This window comes from Rissa tridactyla, chromosome 1, assembly GCF_028500815.1.
Source record: "Rissa tridactyla isolate bRisTri1 chromosome 1, bRisTri1.patW.cur.20221130, whole genome shotgun sequence".
NCBI classification, from domain to species: domain Eukaryota; kingdom Metazoa; phylum Chordata; class Aves; order Charadriiformes; family Laridae; genus Rissa; species Rissa tridactyla.
In genome coordinates, this window is record NC_071466.1 from 131,618,693 (window position 1) to 131,645,746 (window position 27,054).

A 27,054-nucleotide genomic window follows, 5' to 3' on the forward strand; every position below is an offset into this window, starting at 1 on the left:
CAATGGGTGTAAGTGATGTAAGTTGGAGATCAAAATCTGATTTAAAAAGCGCAACTGCAAGTCCTGTAATAGTAACAAATAGTGCCACAGAAATAGATAGGAAGTGCCAGATAAGAGACTTACTTAAAAACAAAAAAGGCCATTTCATCTCTATAGTTATATCTACGTTTAATAACTCTGTTTACTTCTGAATTTGAACTTCCCAGTAGTATCTTGCTAGTCACCCTCTTTTCCTCTCATTATGTATGTTAGTCTTCCATCTGCTGCCACACTTACTACTCACCTGGTCCTCTTTTATTTCATGTTACAAATGCAATCATCGGTTCTCATATAGGACTTCAGACATGCTGCTTGCCTTTGCCAGGTTGAAGACCTGACACTTATTCCAAACCTGTTAGCTATTTTCTAACCCAGCGCTGTTTTGCCATCTTTTTCAGAAGGGGAGTTTGATTGTAGTCCTCTGAGAAGACTGAATAGATTAACTGGCTCTCTTATTTACAGTTTTATTAGTACATTCAGAGAATCACAAGACATGAGATGGACAAATCAAATCTGTTTAAGGGGGCAATTAAGATTTGTTTGCTTTTCATACTCCAAGTTTGAAGGACCAGTTCTCAGATGTATTGCAGGAAAAGCTTTTCCTGTTTGTCTCTGAGCTTCTTCTGCCCACGGTCAGAGTTCTGGTCACTGGGTTACTTCAGACAAGAGAACACACCTCATTCCTGTGATCAGAGTTTTTCCTTTATTTATGCAACTCTCTTTATCGCATTCCTCGCTCTCTTTCTGAACCCAAACAAAGGATCTTGTTGTTGGAGTGAGTAAGAAATAATAATACAAGAAAGAAATCAGCTGGTTTCATGTGCTACTACACACTCTGGAACTGGAAGGGGCTCTTAAAATTCTCAGCCCAAGAGGGAGGAAAGCATGAAGTTTGTCCTGCCGTCAGGGTAGCTGCGTAACTGTTCTGCGTTGAAAGACAGAGATGTTCCTTTTAGCTGATTTTCTGTAGCTCTCCACTTCGTCACCAGTTTACCTCTAGAGGCTACCACCCAAAGCCAAAGCTGATGAGTACTGAAGGCAGTTGTCCGTGCTTTGGCTGGCTACAGCCCTCCTTATTCCAGGTCTAGGTGGGATTGCTCAGGCTGGCAGCTCCCTCTAGCCCTCCTGAAGGTATTCCTGCCAGCTACTGTTTACTGAAGGTGCTGCACCGTGCAGTGGAGTTGTCTGAGAAAAGCGGGTGCAAGCAAGGCTTGTGCTGCTGCAGGCCTCGTGGGGAGGCAGAGGAAAAAGTCCACCCTGCCCTGCAGCCATGAGCTGTAGCCAAGGTTCAGAAGGTGCTCAGAGCAGCAAGACGTCTATCTTTTGGGTTGGAGAGAAGGTTGAGGAGAAAAGGAAAAGAGAATGAGGGTACGAGTAAGAAATGCCAGTCAACGGTGTAAAAGAATCTCTAAAGTTGCAGAAAGTGACAGGAGAAGCCAGCAGGGAGCCTGTGGGAGAGACAAGCCATGCGTCCCACCTAAAGCTGGGCATGGAGGAAGGACGGGCACAGGGCAAAGCCACGTCCTCCCATTCTGGCAGGCTTGAGGTAAGTCTGGAGCTGCAACAAAATTCAGCAAGAGGGTCTACATATACCGAGCACATATGATTACAGGTTTACCTCCAGGTGCAGCAGTGTTTCTGATTGTTTTATAGAGGCTTCATATCGACAGCAGATACAGGGGAAGCAGAAGCATCCAGTGACAGGCTGGAAGGGAGGAGGACACCGACTTTGCGTTCAGGTTCACCAGCTGCAAATTGGTCCCCCTTGTAACGCTGAAATCTGTAGCAGAAGAACAGAGAGAGGCTACCAGAATGGGGAATGCAGCAGGGGAGGCAAAACGAGTGTGTATGTTTAGTCCTCCTTATTTTTCTGAATATTGACAAAGATAGAGCCTGCATCTTGTGCTGGAGACCCACTGCTACGGAGCCCTCACTGTAGGAGAGCTATGATCCATACCACGTAGAACAGGAAAAAATATCCAGGCTTTTTGGAAAGTTTGCTTTCCTGTGAATAAGGTTTTAAATAAAGCGGGGGGGGGGGGCTGGAGTCAGAGAGATTTTCAGTAACAGCTAAAAGGGCCTGCTGGTTTGGTACACAAAAGGGATCTAAGCTGAACTGGCTAAAGAAAGTGTCAGAAGTTGGGGGTTTTGGTTGGTTGGTTTGGTTTTGGCTAACATTCAAAGGAATATATTCTTTTGAAGTGTGTCCTTCCTTCCCATTCCCTGGCAGTTTTGTCCCTGTTACTGTGAAAAACATCTGAAATAGCAGGACCAAACACAGACCCTTTCCTTCATCCCAGGGACAAAGGGAGAGATTTGGATTAACCGCAAATTTCAGTCCCTTCCTTGACTGACACAGGTGCTGCAGGAGCCCCGCGACACACACAGGCACAGTGTTTAAACTGCCTTCTCCCCAGCGCCTGTGGTCTCTGTGTGGTGTTAAATTCTACCTGTCACTTTGATGTTGCCTGTAGCCTTGGCAATGTTGTTTTCAATCACGCAGGTGTAGGTGGCGTTAGCGGTAATGTTGTGCAGAAAGGAAACCACTTTCAGCGTGATGTTTTCAGCATTCAGCTCGTAGCTGGTGTTGGCAACATGCGGCAGGTACTCCCCGGCGTCGCTATAGGCTGTCCAGCGCACGGCGGGTCGAGGGAACCAGCGCGGTGCTTCGCACTGCAACGTGTCCCCACTGCTGCTGTTCTCCACGTGGACTTTGGGGGTGCTGAAGGCTTTGGGAGGGAAAAAGGGGAGAGAGTCAGAAAAAGGTCAATGTCCAGGAAGTGGGCATGAAATGCCCAACTGCGTCTGCTGGTCAGGCACAGGTATTTCTAAGGTACTTGCTGCCTAGCGTCGCAGCGCCGCAGGTAGCCAAAGTGAACACGGAAGCTCAGACAGACGTCGGTAGAGGTTGGGCTACAGGGGATCTAAAGACACCTAGGACAAGGCAGTCCAGTTTGACAAGATCTGCTGAGGTCGTGGCACAGCTTTTGTGTCTTTAAAGTAATTCTGCATAACAGTTACGAGCTGGGTCCCAGGCTCATAAACCAAGTGTTTCCCAAGAGCTCCTGGACACCGGAGGTCTCAGAAGAGACTGGGCTCAGGACCCGGCCAGCCTGAGACTGCCCGTGTCTGCCATACGCCTGGCTTCCCCAGGCAGGAACCACAGCCGGCACGGCTCCGCTCATCTCTGCCGAAAGGAGGCACCTGCTATCCCCGGCAGGGAGAGGCATGCGAAAAATGATTGCTGTTATCAGAGGAGGGGGGGGAGATGACTCACTGAGTGAGAAGGGAGCCTGACCAACACCTACCGCTTCGTGATGTGACTCTCGCACTGCGTGGGGCTGCACCAAGGGAAGCTCCATTTTCACCTGCTGGGGCTGAGGGCAGACGAAGGTGTGGCCTGAGCTGCAGGACTTACGCCAAGATGCTTGGGTTAAACAAAAGTTTTAAAGCCCGCTGCAAACTCAGCTGTGTTTTAAAGCCAAGGCCATCTCAAATAGAACTTTATTAGTCTTGCTTTCCTAGAAAAACATACCTCTGAATATGTACTTTTTAGGAGAGCAGAGTTCACCAATTTCAACAGAAATAAAACCTAATGCAGCATTTCACTTGTTCTCCCTAATGCTTTTTTTTTTTTCCTGTGTGGATTGCCTTAAACACCAAATCAAGCAACACAAAGGCAGGCAGATTCACAAGGTTTCAAGGAGAGGTAGGAGACCAAATCCCCACAGGACTTAAGCATGCGTCAGACACCAGTCGAAGCCCTCTGGCCTTGCTGTTACCTGCTGTGGTCCCAAGCAGTTCTTCCATCCTAGCCATTGCAAGATAAGGGGTCTGTGAGCCCAGCACCCTTTTTTCCACTGCCTGAGGAGGTGCTTCACATAACACCAGGGCAGAAAACACACTTCCAGTAAGAAATGGGGGACTGCGAATCAACACTGGGCAGATGTTCCTGCAACATCAACTGTCATATTGCCTTTCTGTCCCAAGACAGGCTCCCTGTGAGTGACACGGGGAAGTGGCTGCACCTCCAAGACATCTGTCACAAGCTTCTGCACAGAAGCTGGTGCCCGCCTGCTGCTTTGGCTCTGCTGGGCCAAAGGAGGAGGCTGGACCTGCAGAAAAGCAGCCTGTCTCATTCAAGAGCTCTGCTGGTTACTACTGTCCTGCTATGGCTGGCCTGCAGTACAGAGGACACCCCCCCCAAGGCTGCTGGTACATCCGTCCTCACCACATAAGTGTCCACCTATCCTAAATCTCCATTTCCTTGGGTTGAAGATGTCTGAGAGTTTTCCCTCTCCCAATTTGAGCTGTTGGGCAGCAACGCTGGTCACAGTGGTGAAGGAGAAGGTGCAAAAACTGCAGTCTGCAGGAAACCCCTGCAGACCCTGAGTCTCCAACACAAGGTGACCCTTTGGGAGGTGACTTGTTACTGCAGCCAAAGTCATCTTGCTGGAAGAGTGTGAAGACCTGGTGGTTTCCAGATCTGTCCTGGAAAGCCATGAAGATTTTTTTCCCTCCTTTCTAACAATTCCCTTGGCTACCATAGAAACTTTCCCTGGAAGGTCGGGGGCTCACTCTACTGTGCCAACTGTGAGTTCAAGGGATATGCTGGGACCTCAGGGGTGCCAGCAAAAGCCAGCCAGAGAAATACTAAGACCACCTACCTGTGCAGGCTCACGTTATCCCTGTTGTATAGTCAGTGTAACTCACCACGATTTCATGAGAAAGACACAGAAGTGACAGAAATGGGTGAAACGCTGCCAAGTTCAGTAGGAGCACCTTGCTTTGTGCCAGTGGTGAAAATGATGGCCAAAGCCCAGAGGGTTCAGAAGAACTAAGCACCCGCAACTGAAAATTTGTCTGTGTCTGTGCTTGTTTTGAAGTTGACACATAACAAGGTGAACAGTTAACTCTAGGAAATATGCGATACTTCAGGTAACTATCACATGGGCGGTGTGTTGCTTTGATAGTCATTTTTAAAAACTAAAGACATTAGAAAAAGGATAGGCTACAATTTTTATTATGCAGCACTTCTGGCTGGATATATATCCTAATCTTGAAAGAAAAAGCTATAGTTTTATCTTTAACAGGTGCAAAATCTGGATCTTTATAAGATCAATTAGCTACTCCCACTCTTAGGGGCTCTTTGTAGTCAGTTGTGTAGCTGGCAGACTACACGTGGTAAAGAGAAGAAAACAGAGAACTGAGAGCATTAAAATAAGAGTTTTTCTGGAACGATGAGGTCGAAAGAGGAAGTAAGGCCATAAACACCTCTGGAAAAGCCAAAAAAAATACCCCAGTCCTACTCAGGGGTGCAGGGCCTGATGGTGGCTGCTGGAGGAGCGGGTGCCACTCATGCAGCCTCTAGCATCAGTAGGCCCAACCAAGCCATATTAGCATGTGTTTTGCAGCAGGATTTTCTTCCTCAGACCTCTCACCTCCCGTCCTGTACTGCAGCACTGCCGCCCCGCTCCCTCTGGCTGTGGTGACGGAGCACCGGTAGGTGCCGGCGTCGGAGAGCTGCACGTCCCTCAGCTCCAGGGAAGCATTGCCGCCGATCACCTGGTCGGCAAACACTGCCGTGCGGCCCTGGAATGATGCGTCTTGCTCTTGCAGGTGGTCCTTCCCACCTTTAAACTCATGAACCAGCCCAGCTACTCCTGCCTTGGCCCACTGGATCACTATGCTGCCCATACGGATGTCGGGCTCGAAAGTGCAGCCCAGGATGCCACGCTGGCCAATGTTCCCTGGAGACGTCAGTGCCGTCACACTGATGGAGCGTTTTCCTGCAAGGAGAAAGCAGGACGGAGTGAGAAAGGTGAGGAAGCGAGTGCAGAAAAAGGCCAGACCTGCGGCTGTCATGCACCAGCCCTGAGGCTGAACAGGCACCAGGACATCCCAAGGGCAGCAGTAGCAGCTGTCATGCAGAAGTTAACACCCATGGCTTATATACCAAGATGAAGCGCAGGAGCATTTCTTTAGCAGGCAGTGTGCTTCAAAAAGTAGCTCCTCTTATTTGTCTGAGAAGAATTCGCATGGTGTTTTCTTTCTTACTTATATGTATCAGGGATTTTTCTCTTTGCAGCTGCCAGAAGAGTGTGATTTTTCTGTCTTATCTTAGTCAGGGCCTCCCTTATGCAATATAAATATGACTGCAAGGCGTAATGCTGGCAAAGAAATAAGAGTCTGCTCTTTCACCCCTACTGGAATCCAAACTGTTTTCTTTCATTTAAGAAAAGTCAGCATTTCCCTTCCCTGGGGAGGCGGATCGCTTCTCAAGTTGAATTCTAACCAGTAAGCTTGAGAATTAGCTTCTTCCCAGAGCCGGTCCTCTTTCCCGTACAGCCCTTCCCTAATTTGTCCTCACTCGGCCCACCCCGAGGCGGCTGCATTTTGGACAACACCAAAGCAACACATTTTTGTTGTCTCTGAGGTTGCAGGGGAATGTGCCCCGTCCTGGCAGATGCTGCCCGACTTCGCAATAAATACTATCGCCTCCTCCCATCTGGGAGAAGGAGCATGGAATGTGCAGGACTTTCTGTATCTGTAAGTTTAGGGCTCCAAGCCCAAGGAAATTTCAGCTAACACAGCACTGCATCTCCCACAGCACCGGCCGCACTATGCTTATCGATCCCTTGCCTCAGCTGCCTTTCCATGAAGCAACAGATGGAGTTGAACGTTTCAGTTGCTAACATGCCAGATAACTAAAAAAAAACCAACCAAACAAAACCCCTTAATTTCTGCCGCTAAAGCACAGGCCAGGAACACACTTCCTGGGGCAAAACGGGGGTGTCTCACAGCACCGGGACTCATGCGTACACAGCCACTGCTGCAGCCTGGGGCCGTTCCCCTGACAAATTTTCACAGAAATGAAGAGCTGACACAGATTTCCTCACTCAGTTCTGAGTGCCAAGAGCTGGTGTCTTCTAACCCAACCTGAGCACGTGTGTGTGTGTAAACATCCGCATTATTTAAAACCTACAAGAGCTCACAATCTCCAAGGACAGCACAGCTCCTTGTGGTTTAATGCCATGGAGCGATAGCTTGTTGAGAAAGGCCAGAGCTGAAGTCACCTGTGCAGTCTTACTTCAGCCATCTAGTACATAAGCTTTATAAAGCGAGCCTTCGTTACAGGGTTGTAGGTGGCACTTCCACACAAGATCACACCTCAGCCCATGCACAGGATGGAGACGCGGAGGCAGTGGCTGGGCAGAAGTTCATGGTCCCGCTGGTAATAACAAGAAGTCTGAGCAGTCACGTACCTGAGACACCAAAGCCGATGATCAGGGCAATCACCACAGCCAGGATGATAATGACTGTAGTCGTGCTATTTGGGGAAAAAAGAAAGGACAACATTACCATGCAGCCCCCCTCCTTTCACACCCTACACCTACGGTGCGCATTTGCAGAGCCACCAGCAGGAAGGAGGTCAAGACGGGTAAGCCACAAACCTAAAACAAGGTGGACCAGTGAAGCACATGACCACAGTAGTGATGAACATTTGGGTGAGCACTCATTGTCAAAGGTGGGGGACCATGGGGCAGGAGGAGAGGAGACCTGGGCTTTGTCTTTGTGAGGAGGCAGCGGGTCCCAGTGGAGGATACTCCTCTTTGTATCTCCCAGTGCATAAGCGAGCCGGCCAGTCCCTGCTGGCACTTGGGAGGGACCAGTTGCCCAGGGAGGTGAGCAGAGCACCGAGACAGGACGCTGACCTGGGGAGACACCCAATACAAGCAGGCAGGAGGGGGCTGGAAACAGGGCGAGGTTTGTGAGCTGGTCAGATTTGGGATGCTCCTTGCACAGGCAGATAAGGGGCTGTTGAATGAGAGACTGAGGAGAGGACCACTGCTCAAGCCACACAGGCAGAACAGCCCCAGCAGAGGAGGTGACAGGCAGCATGGCATGGAGCAGCACAGCTCGAGCCTTGACAAGCACGACCCGTATCGGGAAAACACCAGTTTGGACAGACCCATAAGCACGGCCGAGTGCAGACTCCCACTGCAGCCAGCAGAGCTGTCACACATGGTCCTGCGCACATTTTCATGTGGATTGGGAGGTTGTGGCAGCAACCTCAGCTCCCCACCAGAGCAAGCCAAGAAGCAGCTCCTCCCCACAAAACCCCACAGGCACATCCTGGGGCAAGCAGCTCACATGCCCATGCCCAACAGCCTCACAGGCGCGCTGGGCTCAGCCCTGCTCAGGATTGTCAGAGCCCAGAGAGCTGCTGGAGGTCCTCACAGGGGACTTTACCCCATTCCCAAGCCTGGCAGGGCGCTGAAGGGAGCTGCACTGCAGAAGACACGGGCACCAACAGTGGCCACTCCACGCCAGGGCTCAGGGCTGCCAGCCCAGGGCTTGCTCTAACCCATTGTACAAAGAAACTTCTGAGCTGCAGCTTCCCATCTGGTCCTCAGACAGGAGGTGAGTGAGATGTCACTGTGTGTCACTGCCCTCCCGTCCACACAAAAATAGCTGCTCCACTTCAGCAGCAATTTGCTGGCTTGCAGCACGCTCTTTCCCAACACATCAGGCAGCCTCCCACCCGAGAGGCCATCGGTGTCCGTGCAACCGCAAACTCCTCCCACGGTTAATGTGTGCGCCTGCATCAGTTACTTGCACAATCGTGCCTCAATCACCGCAGATGCCACGATCACAGGGCTGATAGGGAGCTCTAGGGAATTGCACCGTGTGAACAAGCCCCTCCTGCAGGGAGCAGCAGGGAAAGGGAAGACGAGTTGAAAGAGGGGAAGGAGAAGAGGGGAGATGTTGCAGAAGGCTTGCTTGCCCTCCCGCCGCCTCCCTTCCATCTTCACCCTCAAAGCCAGTGGAAAGTTGTCTGAGGAAGCCCTCTCTGCACATGCCAGCATGTTCAGGAGAAGGGATCAGAACTACGTATTTCACCACGAGTATGCAATAAGTCTATATAAAAGTTCATACGAGTCCTTATATACTTTCACATCCGTACCAAGCTCGTCTTGCCTAGATGCCCTCAGAGCTGGGAGATGTCATATGTTTGGCTTCCTCCCAGTTATCACCAGCTTTCACTCGCTCACGAGCAGGGTGGACAGTAGTTCTCTGCCTGCCCGCTCCCGATGCCCCGCAGCTGCAGTCATAGCTGACCCTGTCAGGGAGGAAAGCAGCAGATATCCTCCAGCCACAGGCATTGGGCAGCTGGGGACCCATCACCAACAAACACCTCCCCTGGGGGCCTGCGGGATGGGGACTTTGTTTGCTAACTCATGTGGATCCTGCAGCGTGACGCCTCCCAGCAGAGACTTGTCATGTCCCATGGGGCTCAACCCCGAGTGACTCAGTGTCTCGGCTAGGCTCACCATGGGACGAGTCTGTGTTTTCCTATTCCAGGGCAGATACTGAGCCTCTTGCGTATGCTGAATAATATCTACATCCTTGAGGAGCTGCACCAATTTCTATGGAGCTGATCCCAGAGCGAGATAGTTGCTATAAACTTAGCCGGGGTTGCCATGATCAACCTCAGCTCTCATGCCTGGGAATCACGGGCTTAGACCCACAGCACATATGCCTGGAGCAAGCATCAGCCATGCTGTCTCACAGTGGCTCTGACTCACCCTCACGCCTCTAGATTAAAATCCTCCTTCTCGAGAGTGGGCAGGGGAGAAACTGCTGGGAACCAAGGGACGCTGCCTGCGGGCTATGGAGAATTTCATCGACAAATGCCAGAGGTACAAGCAGCCAGGGACGCCCTCCTGCAGTCCCTGAAAACATCAGGTGCCACCACACTTGCCCCCGGTCCCCAAAAGGACCCTCTGGCCTGAACACCACCTCTGCCCTAGCACTGTGCAAGCCAAAAAAGTCCTCAGCTCGCCCACACACAAACAAAAATCAGCACAAAATGGCCAGCACCAACGTTTTTGTCCCCCGCTGGCACCACCTTCCCCCATAGCTGCAAAGCCTTGCTAGCTTTGCGTCCAGAGAAGTGCTTCCCGTCCCCGGTTCAAGGCAGCAACAGGGCTGATGGGAAAAGCCTGTTAACAAACACGGGGGGGGTGGCAATTTTGAGTACACAGATGCCACTGCCCGCTTAAACACCCCTTGCCAGGGACAAGGGGAAATCAAGCCCTTTGGACTTTCCTCCACAGAAACTGTGAGATTCAAGGGCTATAAAACTATTTGCCTGCGACCTCCTCCATGTGTGTTGAGTCAACCCAGAGTGCAGGCAAACAAGAGGAAGCTGGCCACCCATCCGCATGCTGATGGTAGCTGTGTTTCGCAACAGTCCAGACCAGCAGTTCAAGAAAACCAATTTTCTGTGCATCAGCACCCCTTGTACTTCCAGTGTTTCAGAAGCACGGCAACAGACTGACACAGACGGCTGGGGCTGCACAAGATGAAGCCCTGACGCCGCCCTTGGTTCCTGGTGGCCCTTTGGCGGTCTGCGGGATGCTGCTCCGTGTGTTCTATCGTCTTTTCTGCGCTCCCTGATCAGCCCTTCCCGATCAGCCAAACGGGGTTTTGCCTGCAGCTCTGGGCAGCCTGAATGCTGCCGAGCGCAGCCTGGGGACAGAGAGAGGCTCGCAGCCCCGCTGTGACAGGCAGCAGATGCTTAATCCTCCTGATCTCTAGCTCCTCACACAGTAAGCTTTCCCTCGGGAATGGGTTTAGCGGTACGAGGATCAAAAAAACTGGAAGATTAAGAGATTGAAGGTCTCCTGCCTTCCCCCTTATATCAAAGCTTCCTGTGGAAATAGCATGGCAGGGGTAACCCAAAAGGAAGGGGTTTCCCCTCCAATAAGCAGTTAATGGTTGCAGAGGTCAACTTTTCTCAGTGCTTCGGTTTTATTTTTTGAGTTGTGTTGTTTTGTTTTGTTTTGTTCTCCTGAAATCAATAGAAACCTCCCACTGCTCCTCTGAAGCTTCCTGTAAAATTCACCCCTCTCTCTGGACTATTTCTGCATTTCAAAATTAGCCTGAAGAGGCCAGTGACCTTGAAGAAATATGCTGCTTCCAGTAACCTGCTGCCGTCTTGGCTGCACGCGGTCGCCCAGGGCAGGCAGAGGTACTGGCAGAGCCGCAGGATGGTTCTCAGAGTAGCAAGGGGTAGGCATTCATTTTTTCACACCCATCAGTTACTGCATTTCCCTGACAAAAGCCAGCTGGGCTACCTCTTGAGAATAACAGAGCTGGTTATTACATGCATTCCAGAGGCATGAGGAATATGATGCCCAGTGGATATTTAAACTGTGTTGCATTATGTCTACTAGCAATCTCACTTCTGTCAGTGAAAAGGTACAGATGATATTACTGTTTAGCACTTCACTGATGCCCCATGTGAGAAAGCTGGAGGGCGGCTCATATGTGAGAAGTCTCTTCTGTTCACATGTGGACTGTCCTTCTCCCCGCTGCTGTTCAGCTCAGGTGGGACAGATACTCCTAACAGCCGAAACCTTTTTGACAGAATTAGCACAAGCAGGGATGTCGCGCACACCTCACTGGAGCCTCAGCCTCTGCGCAGTCTGGAAGAACCCACACCTGAGATGAAGAGACGTGGCTTGGTGGTGGTTCAAGCAGTCAGGTTGAGATGAAAGCCTGGTCCATGTACATCAGAGGCTGAAGCAAGTTTGCCAACTAATTTAGCAATCCGGTGAGGGTTATTTTCAACTAATCAGGAGATAAGGATATGAGGTAGATATTTTTATGGCCTTCCCCACGATACTTCTTTTTCTGACTGTAGTTCACCAGGACTTGGTCAGTAGCTCCAAAGGAAAGAGGCTCATTGAAACAAGAGGCACAAAGCAGCTTGCACGTCTTCCCAGCTCTTACTCCTGGCCCACACAGCAAGAAAACTTGCTGTGGGACAGCTTCTGCCTTTTTCCCCATAGCACGCCAATGTGACAGAGACATAAGCAACTGTCTGAGGGCCAGCAGCAGGAACGCAGAGCCTCCCTCAAGCCATTGATACCCCGACCGACGACAGTAGGAACACAGAGCCTTTCTCGGGCCACCAATACCCTGACCTACAATAGCATTCAAACCTGAGGTGGCCAGATTGTGCAGAGTTTCTAGGACGTAAATCTCCATCCTCGCTGCAGCTGATGACCTGCACATGGGTGTCTCACAGCTACATGGCCTTACTGATTGTATAAAAGAAGCCGTACTGGTGAGTGCAGTATTACAGTCAAGCTGCAAAGAACTGGTCTCTAGAAAGCTCCTGGCGGCAGCGAGATACAGCTGAGGAGTCTGGAAAATGCAATTCCCTCCCTCCTCTCTCCCAAAGCAGATGCAGATAATACCATACCTCCAGAAAATGACCTGGCCTTGGGATGCCATGGTCACGGCACCTACGAAGACAAGCCAAACACCAGGTGCCCGAAGGTCCCACACTGTTCAGCACAGCCCTTGTCCTTCGCATAATGTATTCTCCCAGGCTGTCCTGCTTAAATAACTGAACTCACCTAAGGAGTGGTGAGCCCAAGCAGTGAACTCTCAGGAATGAGGAAGCAGCAAGCATCTCAGCTCCCCCCTACCAGGCCAGTCAAAAGCAGGGAGGCCTGGTTAGTCGCTGGGGAACAGGAGAGGCCTCTTACACCATCCATTAAAGAAATAAGTCTGATTTAAGACAAAAAAAACCCCACAGCTCATGGTTTGGTAGACAGATAATCCTGGGGTCAGAGTGCAGCAGTGTCCCATGTAGATCCATAGCTCACCCATCACTGGGGGGTTGTGTCATATCCAGGACTAGCTTAGGTCTCCTTGCTGAAATCTCTACTCTTGCTGTTGGCACTGGGCAAAGAAGTCCCACCTGCAGGTCCCCTTCTCAGCCCCATTCGCAATGTGCATCTTGCCCTGCCTCTCTGTGCTGTGCTAAGAGGCTCCTCCAGGCTCAGCAGTGCTGTCAGAGCCACACGGGTTCAGCAGTGGGCTCTTTCCTACTGCTGTTTTCTTACTCTGAACTCCTCCAGACCAAACTACTTCTAATCCCCAAGGCCAGCTCCTGCTGCTCTCAGATCTGCCATTATGGTGGGCATCAGAGCATGCAGAGGAAAGAAACTGGCACAGACCCTGCAAGCCTTTCCCTCTGTACTTTGTCTCACTTAAGACCAGGGGCAGGACGCGTAGCTCTTGGGCATAAGAGGTTGAGAAGGGCAGACAGATTGTGAAAGAACAGAAAAGGGAAAGCAGCTTGCACCACCGTGTTCAGTTTCCCAAAGGGGAACCTGTGTATGCTGTTATCTACGTCTGGACTGTGTTCCAGGGAGGATGGGGAAAGAGGAATTTTTGACAGTCCATAGCCATCTCCAGCAAGTTTAGGTGATTAGAGGGAGCGAACAGCTTTCCCATGCAGAGCTGAGGATGCCCAGAGGAACTGGGAATAGTCCAGTACCTCAGAAAACCCAAATTATTTTCTCTGCAACAACCAGAGTTTCAAATCAAGACCAATCAATACTGGTCAGTGATGACCAAACTAGCTACAAAGGCTGATTAGGGTTCAGGAGGGTTTACGATGCCCTGAGGGGCACAGAGGCCCTCTAACTGTGCACGTGCAAGATTTCAGAAGTATGTGCTTAGTCTTTTGGACCACAGTTCAACTCCAAAAGCCTGTTCATCTCTACAGGTGATGAACATAGCCAGATGTGTTGCACAACACATAACAGACTTTTCTAGAGAGCAGACAGAGGGCTGGAATAGGCTGTGTCTCTTGTACAGGCACTAAAGTCAGCAAACTGTGCCCAAAGGCATTTAGCACCCACAACTCACCACTTCCAGCCTTCTTATGCCAGGATGAGGTTATATGCCACAGCTTGTGTTGAACTTCCTCCCATGTCCCACCACCTTGCACTGATGAGAGCACAGATTTGAACCTCCACTAAGCCTAGTCATCTGTTGCAAAACAGAGTAAAATTAGAAAGCAAATGGTTTCCTGCTGGGTCAGGGAGTTGAATTGGCTCTCCTTGTGGTCAGAGGAGTGTCACACTCAGTAATGCTTCTGGTGCGGCAGGACCGACCTCATGGCCTGCAGCAAGGACAGAGAAGCCAGGGTGGGACCTTCTCCTTTTGAGAGTTACTAGTCATTGGGTTTACCCAGCTCATGAAGTTCATGTGCAACTTCAACATGAGTGCTTGACTGCAAAGCTAATCACTGTCCAGGTAGAGGAGATACCTGAATGTCCTGTGCAAGGTCTGTGGCAGACCTGTGAACAGGACCTACTCCTAATGCTCCAATCTTGGCTGTTACTGAAAGCATGTCCTTCATCCTCTGGCCTCTGAATGAAACTGTGGAGTAGAAATCTTTCACCTGAGAATCACTGTCGCACTTTGGTTGTTGCAACAGTTTAAACTTATAAAGCAGACTTTGTACGGTTTTCACTTCCCTTCTGCTTTAGCATGGAATAGCCCTTTTTAATCTGAAAAAAAAATCTGACTTATTTTGTAGTTCTACTGATTACTAAACCTGTTGTAATTTAGCAGAGCATTACTAGAAGCTAAGAATAGCTCCAGGCCATTGTGGCCTGGTGGGAAATGCACATTAAGAAATATCCTATTGCTCTTGGTGACACCTGATTTACGGCTGCCTTTGGTGCAGTGCGCAAACGAAGTGTCCCCTTTCAACACCAGTTAACTCCGGGTCATAGCTGCAGCACACCTCACTGCACAGTCAACGATCGGGTTACTTACATTTTGGAAAAACAGGTCTATTTCTCAGGCACAGGCAGCCCTGGAAGGACCAGGGCAAGTCTCATTCACCAGGGCAACAACACATTAATTACTGAGCAGCTCTCATGCTGGAGCCTACCCCTCTCCGTATGTTTATGCTGTGAAAAACAAGAGGTATTCAGGATATTTCCCAAAGAAATCAAGGATCTGTGACCACATGGTCTGCCCAGCTCTTACCACTTTTGAAGCTATTAGCAAGATCCAACCAAATGTGACAGCAAGATCTGGTCTGTGAAAGCTGATGAGCACCTGGGGAAGAGACACATCAGCTGTCTTCACTTGAGGAGAAGGCGACAGCAGGCACAAAACGTTACCAGATTTGCTGTGCCCACCAGCTGGTGTCCTACAGCTGGCCACAGCACGTGCTGCCTCTTCCCTGCATGAGGGAACAGTGGGGACAGGAAGGACTGAAGGCGGGTCAGGGCCCAAGATGTTCAGTGGTCTGTGTGAGGCATGGGCACAAGAACCAGGCTGCACTCACTCTGTCCTTCGTGATACAACTTGTTTCTTTCTCCACAAATAATAATTCTGTCAGAAGAGTTCTCTTACTTACAGGAAGCTTACACCTTATTTCAATGTCACTGGAACACTGGAGTAGCTACCAGTGAAGGAGGAGAACCAGGAGAAGATGGAGTTGTGACAAGCTGACAAGCAGCCAAGTTTGACACAGTGCTCAAGAGAGGTGAAGGCAGCCAGCAGACTGAAAAAGATGAAAGCTCCCCTTGGGATTTGGTGAAAAATGTTGGATGTCTTTCCAGCCTGTGATCCTATATCTGTAACAATGGTGTCAAGAGGTGCTGGAGAAGCACCAAAAATGGGAACACTAGTGGTCTGGAAAGAGGAAAGCTTGTCACTGCCTTATGAGCTCTACCTGTCCTTGGCCTTGCCTGCCCTTGAAGGGAAGCTGGAAGCAGCAGCACTCAGAAAAAACCCTCATGTCAAAACAGAGAGGTGGTGAGCCCCCCTTGGCTGGAAATAGACGAAGTCCTCTACAACTGCCTGTGAGCCACTGCCAGGATCTGTCTTGACATGGCACTCCAAGTGGTCAGTGCACCCTTGTGAATCACCTCCTGCTGTGGGAAGGGCAGGAAGCCCTGCTGAGCCCGCTTCTGCTGTGATCTTCTCAGGACAAACTAAATACTCACGCATAGAGCTAAAAGTGCAGCTGTGTCACCAGTGTGGTTTGCCTCCTCTGATAAAGGAGAGATACCCTAGCATGATAACTGACCCTAGAAGCACCCTACATGGAGTCTTTCAGGCCGCAGGGTCCCTTCCAGATCTTCCACAATCTCTTGATCTGGCTGTGTCTTTCACAGCTACACTCTGTTTTCCCTATCTAGGGGGTAAGTCCTCCTCCTCTTGTCTCCCAAAGCCCCTCCTCATCTTCATCCCCATTTTATTTTTTTTTTCAAACTCTGGAGACAGGCAACTTTATCAATAAAAGCTTTTTTTCCTGGGAAAGATATCAATGTTTACTGGTGCGGTTCTGTCAGCACTGCATGTATGCCTGTCTTGAAAATACCTTTGTTATCTGAAGGACCAGCTGGTCAGAAATAACATCATGTAGCCCAGCAGACTAACTACACCTCCTAATCCACCACCTGCCCAAGGCTGATTACCAACAGAGCACTGGAAGCCATTCCTGGGAATGGCTGTTGGGATGCAATGTGAAACTCCAGCAGATCAGTAGGATATATTCATTTCGCAAAGCATTCTGAGTAATGAACACTAAGGGCAAAATCTGCTTGCAAATAGTATGAGGGCACTCACACCTAACCCCTACAAAGTGACTAAGGTCATTAAATGTCTTTTCTGCACATGATTCTTCAAACTATCCTAATGCACAGTCCTCTTTGTCCAAACGCAGAATGGTAGCCAATCAATACTTTACAATCCCTGAGACTGAGCCTTCAAGTCAAACGTAGAGCTCAGCCTGAGCTGACTGCAGTTCCCTGAAGAGTTGGTGTAATTCTTACAAACAGCTTCTTGGAAAATGTCAGCGACAGGGTGTGTAAGGCATGCCTAACACAAAGAGAAAACACATTCCTCTGAGAGGACTAAGATATTTTTAGGCAGAAATTATGTGCCTAGAAGGTAGTGCCGTCCTTATGAGTTCCCTCTGCAATACAACATGGAAGCTCCGAGAAAAAACAACGTACATGCGGGGGATGGGGAGCAAGAAATAGACACAGAAAAGGAGGCATTTTGTTTTACATCACATTCTGTGCTGAGCACTGACTCTGAACGTAGCAAGGATAAGAATGACATTTTTTTTTACGTTAAAGGTTAACTGAAATTATTAAACTTTCACTTTGAAATTTCAGACTCAGCAACTTGGAGACTTAAATTGCCTAACTTGGAGACGTAAACTGCCTTAACCTTCCCCCATTTGTTTGACAGCCCTTTCTGGATGATTAATAGAAAGCTCTAAACAGCATTTGCATAAGGATAGCTATCTCCTTTGCTGGGAAGAAGTTCCAAAACTGGCTTTGTAAGAGGAACAAACAACAAATGAGAATCTTTTAGGTCTAAGCAAGCAAACTGACAGCACAGGTTTCTACTATTTACAAGCCAGCTATCATCAGCCAGAAAGAAAGAACCAGTCCTTACTGTTGACACTGGAGCAGCATTCCTCTCCCCAAGTGACCAACAGTCAGACCTTTGTCCCCAGCTCCCCAGGCGGTATTAGGAGCCCCTAGCAACACACACCTACTAGCAAGGTTACCCCCAGGGCAGTAGCATTCCCAGTCTCAGTGACACAAATGTGTTTTGTTCAGGAAGGTAGCCAGGGTGTCTGCTGCACCCAGGCAAGCGGCAGGCAGCAATTGGCAGGTTAGCAGTTGCCCTTCCAGGAAAGTGCCTCCTACTCCTCATCACAGATGTCATTTCCCCAGCTATGGGTCAGCAGCACACATACAAGAACAGGATATATATCTCCCTCTCCCCTGTGGAAAATGGGACAAGCTGTCCTTCTAAAAACAGAGCCTTGCCAAGCCTGCACAAGCAAAATCCAGGAGTTTTGCTGTATTCCGTCTTCTTCTGCTGCTCTTGCCTAGTTGCCCCAGTTCAGGACAGACACCTGCGAACTTCTGCCTATAGCTCCTACTGATGCTCAGACTGTCCCCAAATCTTCCTTTGGTGAGCTGGGTGCTCCCCTGGCTCCTACATCATCCCCAGCAGCGCTATGTCCCACACCATCTCCATGGAGAACACACAGACTGGGTAAATGAACAGGAATCAGCACAATGGCTGTTTCTTGGATTTCCTTCAGAAATATTACTAATCCACCTTGCTCCTACTTTTCAGGGAGAGTGTAATGAGACTACAGCTTACTTGGAGAAAATATAAGAGTGTCAAACACAACAGCAGCTCCCAGTAGTGTGACTGTGCTACATGCACCGCATATCTAACTGGGAGGCAGAAGCGATATTCAGGCTGCCAAGCCTTTCCAAGGCACGAACACAAACCCTTTGGAATGTGCCCCAACAAGCAGCTTTGGCTTCTTCAAGGAGGACAGCAGAGACTGTCGATCCTGCAGAAGGAGACACATCTTGGCCCTCTTGTGAGGTAACTGCTCAGATTGAGTTTCCCGTAGAGCCTGACCCCATGGGCCTTGAGTCCTTGAAAGTGTAGGCACCAGTACAATTCCTAGAGTTTGCTCCTGTTCAGGCACAAAACAGCTTTGCATACGCAGCCCTGGGTGGAATATAAGGCACAATTTTATTTCTCCTCATTCCTCTTTCTCAGTTCGCACCCATCACAATGTTGGCAACAAGGCTCTGCAGTGATCACAGGGATCCTCATGGTTTGTGCTCCTGCAGCAGCCAGCAGCAGTGCCCTGGGCTTGCAGGGGCTCACCTGGCTGCTCAGAGTGCAACTGTCCTGAGCAAACTCCTCTGCGAGGTGTCACTGGGTGGCCCTCCCAAGCACTCAGAGCTCTCCTTCACTTGTCCACAGCATGACCAGTGAGGGCCGCCAGGGTGACCTTTGTGTCCATGGCCACAGCCTTGGTACCCACCTGCAAGAGAAGAGGTAAGCAAAAGTGGACTAGAAAATCCCAGTGTGTCAGAGGCTTTCAGAGAGTGCTTCAGCCCCAGGACTTCTCTAAGACGAGGAGTCACGTGCTGATGAGACCACAGCATATTCAAGGCCAAAATTACCACAGCTCCTTAAAGAAAGGAGAACAACAGAGGGGGACCTCCCTGTTCCAGTTGCTGGGGAAAGCTAAAGATATTCATTCTCTTGTCTGTTGAGTAATGCAAGACATGGGCCTGCAGAACCCTGTGCCAGCCACTGGTGTCTCTGGCCAGAGTTAGATACAGATCAAGCACAGAAAAAGGAAGAGGCTGCTTCTATACTAAAACATGCAAAACACACAATGACACACAGGTCAAGGACAGGGAAGCTGGTGGGGATTAAACAAACAGGGGAGTTGAACTCTCATCCTAAATGAGTGAAGCTTTTCCATTCGACAGCATTAGGCACCATGTAAAACAGTTCGGAAGCTCCCAACCTGCCAAAACGGGAACAGGAACAGCATAGACACAGTGCTGCTTAGCCTCCCCACATTGAGAAATGTGGGGAAAGCTGAGCACTCACCTGGCATGGTACCCCCACAGGCACAGCGAGCAGCTTTCTGCCCTCCACTTGAGCAGAACGTGCAGCAGTGAAACACGCCTTGGTGCTCACGGATCTTGTTTTTCACCATCAGAGTGAATGGAGAGCCCTGCAGAGGACAAGTAAGCAGAGAAGCTGCTGCAGTGGATGCTATCAGATGTTGTGTGCATTTTCAGAAACCAACCAGGTGATTCTGTCAGATCACTAAGCCCGGTCTTAAATTGTTAAATGGTGGAGGCAATCCTTAGAAAGATTTGGAGCAAGTACTTAGAAAAGAAAAGCAGGTAAAGAAGAAGCAGTGCAACAGAAACAAGAAATGTTACCTTTACATGTTGCCCTTTCACATAGACGCAGACAGCATACAAGCCTGGCTCCTCAGGGCTGTAGGAAACATGGTAGGTCCCATCACCATTATCACACACTTTTGGCTTGACTGCACTATGAACAGAGAAAAGTCCAAGAGGTCAGTGAGTGGCAGAAAATTGTTCTACGTGTGAACCATTGTTTGGCCTAGATTTGTGGTCAGTTCCTTATCCATAGCCTTGTTCAGTAGCTGCGGGTGTGAAGCGAGCTTAGCAGGATGCATGAGCAATGCTCAAGCATTGAGTTGCTTTCACACGCACCCGCTCCTTGGAGCTGCAATAACCATACAAAGGAAGTCACACAAAGCTAGCTGCACTGCAAGGATTTGTAGCTACCCTGAGCACTGAAAGAGCAGAAGATGACAGACAGTGCACTTGCAGGTCAGATTACTCCATCAGATAACAGCCTTCAGAAATGGGGTAAATTCACAGCTTCAGAGAGCATTTACCTCCATAAGAGACCATGAATAAGACAGGACATAAACAGGGAAGATTTGAACCACTTCAATCACTGTCACAAAAGCATTGACCCCAACTCTTCTCTTCAATGCTCTGGGGAGTTCTAGGTCCCCGCTGGTGAACTCTCCCTTTCCAAAGTGAAGCACTCTGGGTTTCTCAAGGAACCCTGGTGGACAACAGTCCCAGGGAAAAAGCATCAGCTAGTTACTGATTGCCTGCTTCAGTAAGGTGGGAAGAGCTTTCCACAGACAATTATCAGGCAGCTCTGCATACAGAAAGGTATTCTTTCTAACCCCCACTAATTAGTCTCTTGTGTCACAAGACATGACATTTTATAATCTTCCAGATTTGCAGGCTGTGTTCCCCACCCCCCACCATTTCACATCAATACAGCTGCCTACATCATTTCCTGCCATGAACTGTGTGGTGATCCTTCAGCTGCTGTGCCTCAACCCAAAGCCAAACAGCTTTCAGCAACACATGTAGCAACTGCATACACCCAAGAACAAGAACTTGAGTTAATGTGGCCACAGCGACCTCTACCCCACCAAGCAAAATCCACATAACTCTCGTGTGCACACCTTCCCACATCATATGTGCACCTAAGGAAGGAAAGTACACTGGTGCAACGTTCTGGAACAACTGATGCTCTAGTGATAAGCATCTGTGCAGCCAGCGCAGTTTCTGTATGCCATGCCAACGCTTCCCCATAGCAAGCATCCTGTCCCTTTTTTCATCAGGTCATCCCACCAATAGTGGATCCTGGAACAAGTTACACCGGCATCTTGCTCCAGCTGCACTGTATGCACAATAAAACTGAATAGATGTTTTTCTTAAGAACAGACCCCCAGTTGGCTCTGCATTTGTGACTGGCTGCCTTATAGTAACAAGTGTGGCCTGAAAACAGTTACAAAATATTTTTTTCTGGTTGGTCATTTCATTGTGGAAACACTTAGGAGCCTAATTGTGCTCTTCCCTTGCTTTTGTTTTTTGGTTTTTTTTTTTGCTAGAAAAACTCTGAACATGTTAAAGTGCTCAACACTTGCAACCACATGAGAAAGCACAATGAAGTCCCGACACAGGTTCTTTCTCCAGAACATACACTAGGCGCTTCCATCAACTGTCAGAGGCTTCTGGGCTTGGATAGGAGCGGTCATTGACTTGGGACAGTCATTCTGGGGTTGCTATGTTACGCTCATTAGATGTTAACAAAAGCAGAAGCCCTGGGTGTCTACTGGTAGGGGTTGGAAGTAGCAACGGTTCATTCTCACAATGCGTAACACCCACTGAGAGTCGAATCCTTTAAGAAGTCACAAATTACTGAAAGACTCAATACAAATCGGAGCCAACACGGTCAAGCTCCACACAGCCAAATACAACCAGTAAGAAGCACTGCTATACCAGTAGGAAGAACAGTAGTGCCTTTTCCCCTACAGATTCTGACCCACATGCTGAGGCACGTCCTCCCACCTGCCCAAACAAGGAGGGAGCCAGGATAAAAGAGGCAGAAAGGCAAACCCTGTGACTGGGGAGCTCTCAGGTGAAATACCCACCAGTCCCTCTTGTCCTTGTGGGTGATGGTGACCTGCACAGCTTCTCCTCCTCGCCCCATCCGCTCTCCCGTGGTGTCACTGCAGAGCAGGGTAAAGCCAGTCAGCTGGTTCTGACGGGCACTGTGGAGATCTGCAAGGCAGAGAAACAGGACCAGAAAGGATTTACACAAGCCATGACTGCCACCTCCCACCTATTTTTCAGGGTTGCAGTCCCCATCAGAGCACAGCCAGGACTTTGCTGCTGGGGTATACAGCTCCTTCCACTCACAGGGAAAAGTACATATATAACTGGGGATCAGGAAAGAGTGGACAGCCGTAGGCGCTGAGCAATGTTGGGCAGTCTTAGCCTGGAGGTCTGTATGGATCAGGGTGGTCTTCCTGCCTACCCCTCTAAGCCCAGCTGGCATGTTCCCAGAAGGCCTCAAGGTGAACCATGGAACCAGGAGGGAGGAGGAACAGCCCCGCTGTGCAGTGTGGAGCCCCAGAGACCTCAGCACTTTCATTTTGGCATGGAAGGGACTGAACGAGCTCTGCGTTTGTCTCATCTGCCCGGTGCAGGCCATTACTGACCAGAGCTTCCTGTGTTCTCTGGGCTGGTCTGAACATTATCTGTTTGCTGGCCCTGCTCCAAGTCCTTAGTAAGCAAATATCCATGAAACCATCGATGCGAGTTATTCCCATGGCAATCTCAGCAGAAGCTGCAAGAGGAATGAACCTACTCGCTCCGCCACAGAGGTTATCTGCCTGGGCTCGTGCTGCAGAACAGCTGGGGCCACTGGAAGAGCAACACATCCTGCTATTGCAGGTGCCATTCCCATCCCCCGAGTAAGCTCTGGTCTTTGGCCTGAGGGTTGCTCTCCTCACACTTCAGCCCCATGCTGAGGTCAGTGATGTTGTGGAGGGCAGCTCCAGTAAGCTCTGTACATCTGGATGGGGATAGCTCTCTGGCTCCCTGCCCAGCACAGCTCCTATAGGCCCTCAGCAAGAAATACAACCTCCGGCAGGACTCTACGTCTGCCCCTAGTCAATGCCTGGACATCAGGGAGCCAACAGTGCCTTAAGCTGCACACCACATGGGTACAGAGAACAGAGACATGACTTCAGTGAGAGGTGCGTTCCCATTTATCTGTTTTACAGCACTGCATTACCTTGCCCATGCAGGGTACATCTGGCTGGATCAACCACTTTATTGAGAATAGCCCCAAAAAGTTCATAGCCGCGACACTGCCCTGCCCTCTCCTGGGGAGAGAAATGGATCCCGTCGTCCACGCTGGGATGGGTGTTGTAAGCAACGCTGTTCAGCTTTGCCAGCCGGCTTGCTACCACCCCTTTGGTGATAAGGATCTCCAGGTCCGAGCCACTTGTCAGCAAGCGCTCTGTGAATTCCACACCAGTCCTCATGTCCAGCAGCAGCTGCTGCAGCTGGGCCTTCCGCAAGTGCAGCAGGTTTTCCTTCTGCACCTTCAGGTCCTCCAGCTGCTTCAACAGCTGGTCCCGGTGCTCTTCAATCGCTTTCACATACCCACTGGCAAACAGACAGATCTCTGTGGCCACAGCCTCTGTGTGATCACGTAAGGCACTACCCATGTCATCCATCTGGCTCAGCACACCCTCTAGGGTGCCCATGCGCTGCTGGGTGCTTTTCAGCAGCTCCCGCAGGGCGTCCCCATGCCTGTGGATGACATTGCCGGTGAAGTCATAGGGATGCTGCCTGTGCCTGTCTACAACACAATCTCGGCACACAGGCTGGTCACACTGCTCGCAGAACAGCCTTAGCCTCTCTGTGGGATGGGAAGGGCAGAAGAGAGGCTTCTCAGCCTGGCTGCAATCCTTGGTGCTCTCCAGCTCCATCACAGCATGAGAGGACGTCTTCTTCTGTCTCCTAGAAGGGAGCAACCACACATCACTTCATGCATTTTGGAAATGAAATGTAAACATCCAAGACCCTTTGTAAATGCCACTCTGTACAGACTACAAGTCACAGTGTGCATTGCTCTCTCCTGTCTCCACTGAAATTCACTCTGCATGAAGGGACTTGTGGTCTCGTAAGGACAAGGCTCCACACAAAAGAGGACAGCATCGGCAAGCAGCTCATTAGAGGCTGCTCTCAGGCTCCCTGTGTGCTGTCAGCACTATTTTCAGACACAAGAATTGTGTGACCCACCATGTCCACACACAGGGAACAGGCTGCCAGGCTGCTACTGCCAGCAGCCCCTTCATGGAGCCTGACAGAAGTGGGATAGTTGCAATTACCCCCAGAGCCTGCTGTAACAAAGGCAGCAGGAGGGCAGTGAGCCCCGCAAAGTGACAGCTGGCAGGAGGTGTCTCGAAACAGAATTGCTCACCAACGGTCACTTCTGGAGAGGAATGGAAAGTGCCAAGCTCCTCTAGCCATCAGCCCAGTGTGTTTCACCAGCTTTAAATTCACTGAGGCAAATGAGCTGTAATATCCCTTAGGGTAAAACCTAGTTCAGGCCACTGCCAGAAGACAGTCTGTGGTAAAACATTCTGTAATCTGAACATCAAACTCCACCTCATTCTGGCCACCAGGTTAGGTCCTGCTCAGAGGAGACCAAGGATGGGACACAAAGAACCTCTTATGACCCAGACATCCACCATGTCACAGGGCAGCACTAGAACATTTCAGTTTTATGTTATTTTGGACACTGGGAGCTACTTATTGAGCAGGATGTAAAAGCCTTTTCTACTTCCTTGTCTCCTGCACTAATGACTTCTGGCAGTTGCGATGGGAGCTCCAAGCCATAAGCAAGGAAATACTCCGAGGACCAAGCTCTATAGAGTTGCTCTGGCAACATAAAACAACCTCATCACAGGTCAGGACATGGCCCTTACACTACTCCTTTTCCTTCCCACTAATCTCCCTTGGGTCCAGCACATTTTCAAAGCCTTCTACCATTATTTGTACAACACCCTTCAAATTCACACTTCCCTGACCTCCACCTAAGACCTCTCTCACTTATTCCAAAGAGCACAACAGTGGCACCCAGATACATAGAAACCTTCCCACTGCACTAGGAAATAATTTCAAAATGGTTTCCCTTGGCCCTTGTTCTGCTCTGCTATCAACTAAATCAGGTGCAAGTCTGCAGACACTAGTGGGGCGAAAAAATGATATCAGTAAATAAGGTAGGAAGCAGGTCACTGTGACAAATTTTCTACTGCTTCATACCTTCCACAGTTATTTCTGTCAGTGTGGCAGGCTGCTATTCAAGGTCCCAGTTTATCACTCTTCAGCAGCTTCCATGGGGTACGAGGCATTAGCTAATCAGAATGGTATGCTAGAAATTATAGCCCCGAGTGGAAAGGTAACTAAGAGTCTAAGCCATTTTACCACTGGCACCAGTATCTGCAGGGGGGCAGGGCAGTGAGGAATATGCCTCAGTTTGCTAATCAAGTGGAAAGAAGCGGCAAACGTGGAGGGAATAGGCTGAGCTGATTAACCCAGGCTAAGAGGATTGCCTGACTATTGCTACTGTTTTTCTGACCCTGCCTGTCACCTCCTTGCTCCAGAAGGCGGTTCAGACTTCCCTATCTCTACTATCATGGTGCTGCCTGTTCTCTGCCATGCTCACTGGCCACTGCGTCTGCCTCCTCTTCAGCTCCTACCTCTGCTGCAGTCACCTCTTCTTCATGCCTTACTGACATGACCCTCTCTGATGTACACAGCTCTCTTCTGCTGTCAAGCCTTCAGTTTTTCCATATTCCAACAGAACTAAACCCTGTAACATCAGGCATACTGCAAAGCAACAGTGTTACCGCTGTAGGCTCCCAGCCTCACAGAAATGCTGAAAATGCACACAAGATACACGGACACAACAGTTAACAGGCAAGCACACGGATCAGTCATCAGGAGGTAGCAACCACGCAGGCAGGCTAGTGTCAGGACTTCCACTTATCATCTTTCACTTCACATAAGGGTGCCTGTGCACATACACACAGTAAATGTTTCTGGAGGTGGAGAGAGGCAGACCAGCAGCTTAACTTGCCCATTTTCCCTTGGGAGACGTGCCTTCTCCAAAGCAGGACAGCACAAGGTTCTTGTCCTGAAGGTACTCTGCCTGCATCCATGCCTGTTGGAGCGCTGGGGTGATGCTAAACTGAGATGCAAATCAGCAAACAGGCACCACCATGGGCAAACGGCGGCCTGATTTTGGACTTAATGGCCTCAACTGACCAGGACTGACTGCCATACTGCACACAGCTTGACGGTCCCCACCTGAGTACAGAGCATCCTCCAGGGAGGATAAAAACCTCTTAGGGATTGAACAAACTGGAAGACAAGTGGGTTGACTGCTTGGCTAGCTCTGTAGGGGTCCCTGCCTGCTTCACCCACCCACTCTGTCCGGCAGCCCGAGGAGGGAAGGCCGCCCCGTGCACCCCGTGGCGAGGTGGCCCCGTCCGGGCCGGTCCCCCTCGCTGCCCCCTCACCTGTGGGCCTGGCAGCAGAAGAGGCAGAGGTTGGCCCCGCAGGTCAGGCACCGCCTCACGGCCGCCCCGTCGGCGCAGAGGTCGCACCCCACCGCCGCCGCCGCCCCGCCGCGGCTCAGCGCCAGGTAGTCGGGGGTGAGCTGGCCGACGCCGCCGGGCGGCAGGGCCACCTCGGCGTCGCACACCGGGCAGAGGACGCTGCGGGCGGCGGCGGCCCGGCCCGGCTCCCCCAGCGGCCCCAGCCGCCGCAGGCAGGGCGCGCACAACGAGTGCAGGCAGGGCAGCAGCCGCGGCGAGACCCAGGGCTCGGCGCACACCGGGCAGCGCGTCCCGGACGACATGCCGGCGGCTCGACCGCCGCGGCCCCGCTCGCCAGCGAGGCTCCGCCGAGCATCCCCGCCCCGGCCGTTAACGGCCCGCCGCGGGGGCCGCCGCGCGCCGCCCCCTCGCGCCGCCCCCGGCCGTTGGGCGCCGGCTGCCCCGTTGCTAGGGGCGACGGACGGCCGTTGGGGTCGGGGGCTGGTGTCGTACCCGAACCGGCGCCGCCATCCGCCGCCGGGCCCTGCGTGAGGCGACGGTGTGAGGGGCGACGGGCGCGATGGCGGCCGGGGGACCCCGCCGCCGCCTCCCCCGGGGCTCCTCCTCCGGGACGGGACGGGCAAAGGCGGGCAAAGAGGAGCCAAGACCCCACTTTGTCTCCGTCCTCCTCGCCGAGGCACTGAGGAGCCTCTCCCGCCGGTTGCCCACCTCTGGCAGCTCCTGTTTTTTTCCCAGCCGGTCATCTGGGAAACGGCCCCCTTCCCTGCCCCGCCGCAGGTAGATTTTGTGTTTCCAGTTCTTGCAGCTCAAAACTTCACTTCCTGACTTCACCTCTCGCTGGC

General features: G+C 50.8%; 2 protein-coding genes across 7 annotated transcripts; both read right to left on the minus strand.

Annotated features, from left to right (window-relative positions):
- Window positions 1–719: 719 nt before the first annotated feature.
- On the minus strand, window positions 720–18,421 carry VTCN1 (V-set domain containing T cell activation inhibitor 1). 4 transcript variants are annotated; one of them, XM_054209787.1, is made up of 6 exons: window positions 18,201–18,421; window positions 7,305–7,369; window positions 5,481–5,828; window positions 2,490–2,768; window positions 1,658–1,819; window positions 720–964 (listed from the first exon to the last, which is right to left on the minus strand). In XM_054209787.1, exons 1-5 carry the CDS (start codon window positions 18,419–18,421, stop codon window positions 1,698–1,700), a joined length of 1,035 nt encoding a protein of 344 aa, XP_054065762.1. In that variant the 3' UTR covers window positions 720–964; window positions 1,658–1,697. The 4 variants fall into 4 exon arrangements, with proteins under 4 accessions (XP_054065762.1, XP_054065751.1, XP_054065743.1 ...); XM_054209776.1 differs by having other exon boundaries at window positions 720–1,359; XM_054209768.1 differs by having other exon boundaries at window positions 720–1,819.
- TRIM45 (tripartite motif containing 45) lies at window positions 5,758–26,978 on the minus strand. 3 transcript variants are annotated; one of them, XR_008467798.1, is made up of 8 exons: window positions 26,174–26,973; window positions 22,873–23,606; window positions 21,725–21,854; window positions 19,674–19,788; window positions 19,333–19,459; window positions 18,592–18,751; window positions 7,305–7,369; window positions 5,758–5,828 (listed from the first exon to the last, which is right to left on the minus strand). XR_008467798.1 is itself a non-coding variant. In XM_054209743.1 (6 exons), exons 1-6 carry the CDS (start codon window positions 26,953–26,955, stop codon window positions 18,600–18,602), a joined length of 2,040 nt encoding a protein of 679 aa, XP_054065718.1. In that variant the 5' UTR covers window positions 26,956–26,971; the 3' UTR covers window positions 18,431–18,599. The 3 variants fall into 3 exon arrangements, 2 of the variants coding, with proteins under 2 accessions (XP_054065718.1, XP_054065731.1); XM_054209743.1 differs by lacking the exons at window positions 5,758–5,828; window positions 7,305–7,369 and having other exon boundaries at window positions 18,431–18,751; window positions 26,174–26,971; XM_054209756.1 differs by lacking the exons at window positions 5,758–5,828; window positions 7,305–7,369; window positions 18,592–18,751 and adding an exon at window positions 18,764–19,246 and having other exon boundaries at window positions 26,174–26,978.
- Window positions 26,979–27,054: the final 76 nt, after the last annotated feature.

What these genes read in the sequence shown, in the direction of transcription:
- VTCN1 (XM_054209787.1), bottom strand. Translation starts at nt 18,421, where the DNA reads ATGCAAAGCTGTTTTGTGCCTGAACAGGAGCAAACTCTAGGAATTGTA. An exon ending in GCTGCAGTACAGGACGGGAG is followed by an intron (nt 2,769 to 5,480) that starts GTGAGAGGTCTG and finishes TCCCTCCCAAAG; the next exon opens with CCTTCAGCACCCCCAAAGTC. An exon ending in AGGCAACATCAAAGTGACAG is followed by an intron (nt 1,820 to 2,489) that starts GTAGAATTTAAC and finishes CTTCTGCTACAG; the next exon opens with ATTTCAGCGTTACAAGGGGG.
- TRIM45 (XM_054209743.1), bottom strand. Translation starts at nt 26,955, where the DNA reads ATGACCGGCTGGGAAAAAAACAGGAGCTGCCAGAGGTGGGCAACCGGC. An exon ending in CACAAGGACAAGAGGGACTG is followed by an intron (nt 19,789 to 21,724) that starts GTGGGTATTTCA and finishes CTCTGTTCATAG; the next exon opens with TGCAGTCAAGCCAAAAGTGT. An exon ending in CTGTGGGGGTACCATGCCAG is followed by an intron (nt 18,752 to 19,332) that starts GTGAGTGCTCAG and finishes CTTCTCTTGCAG; the next exon opens with GTGGGTACCAAGGCTGTGGC.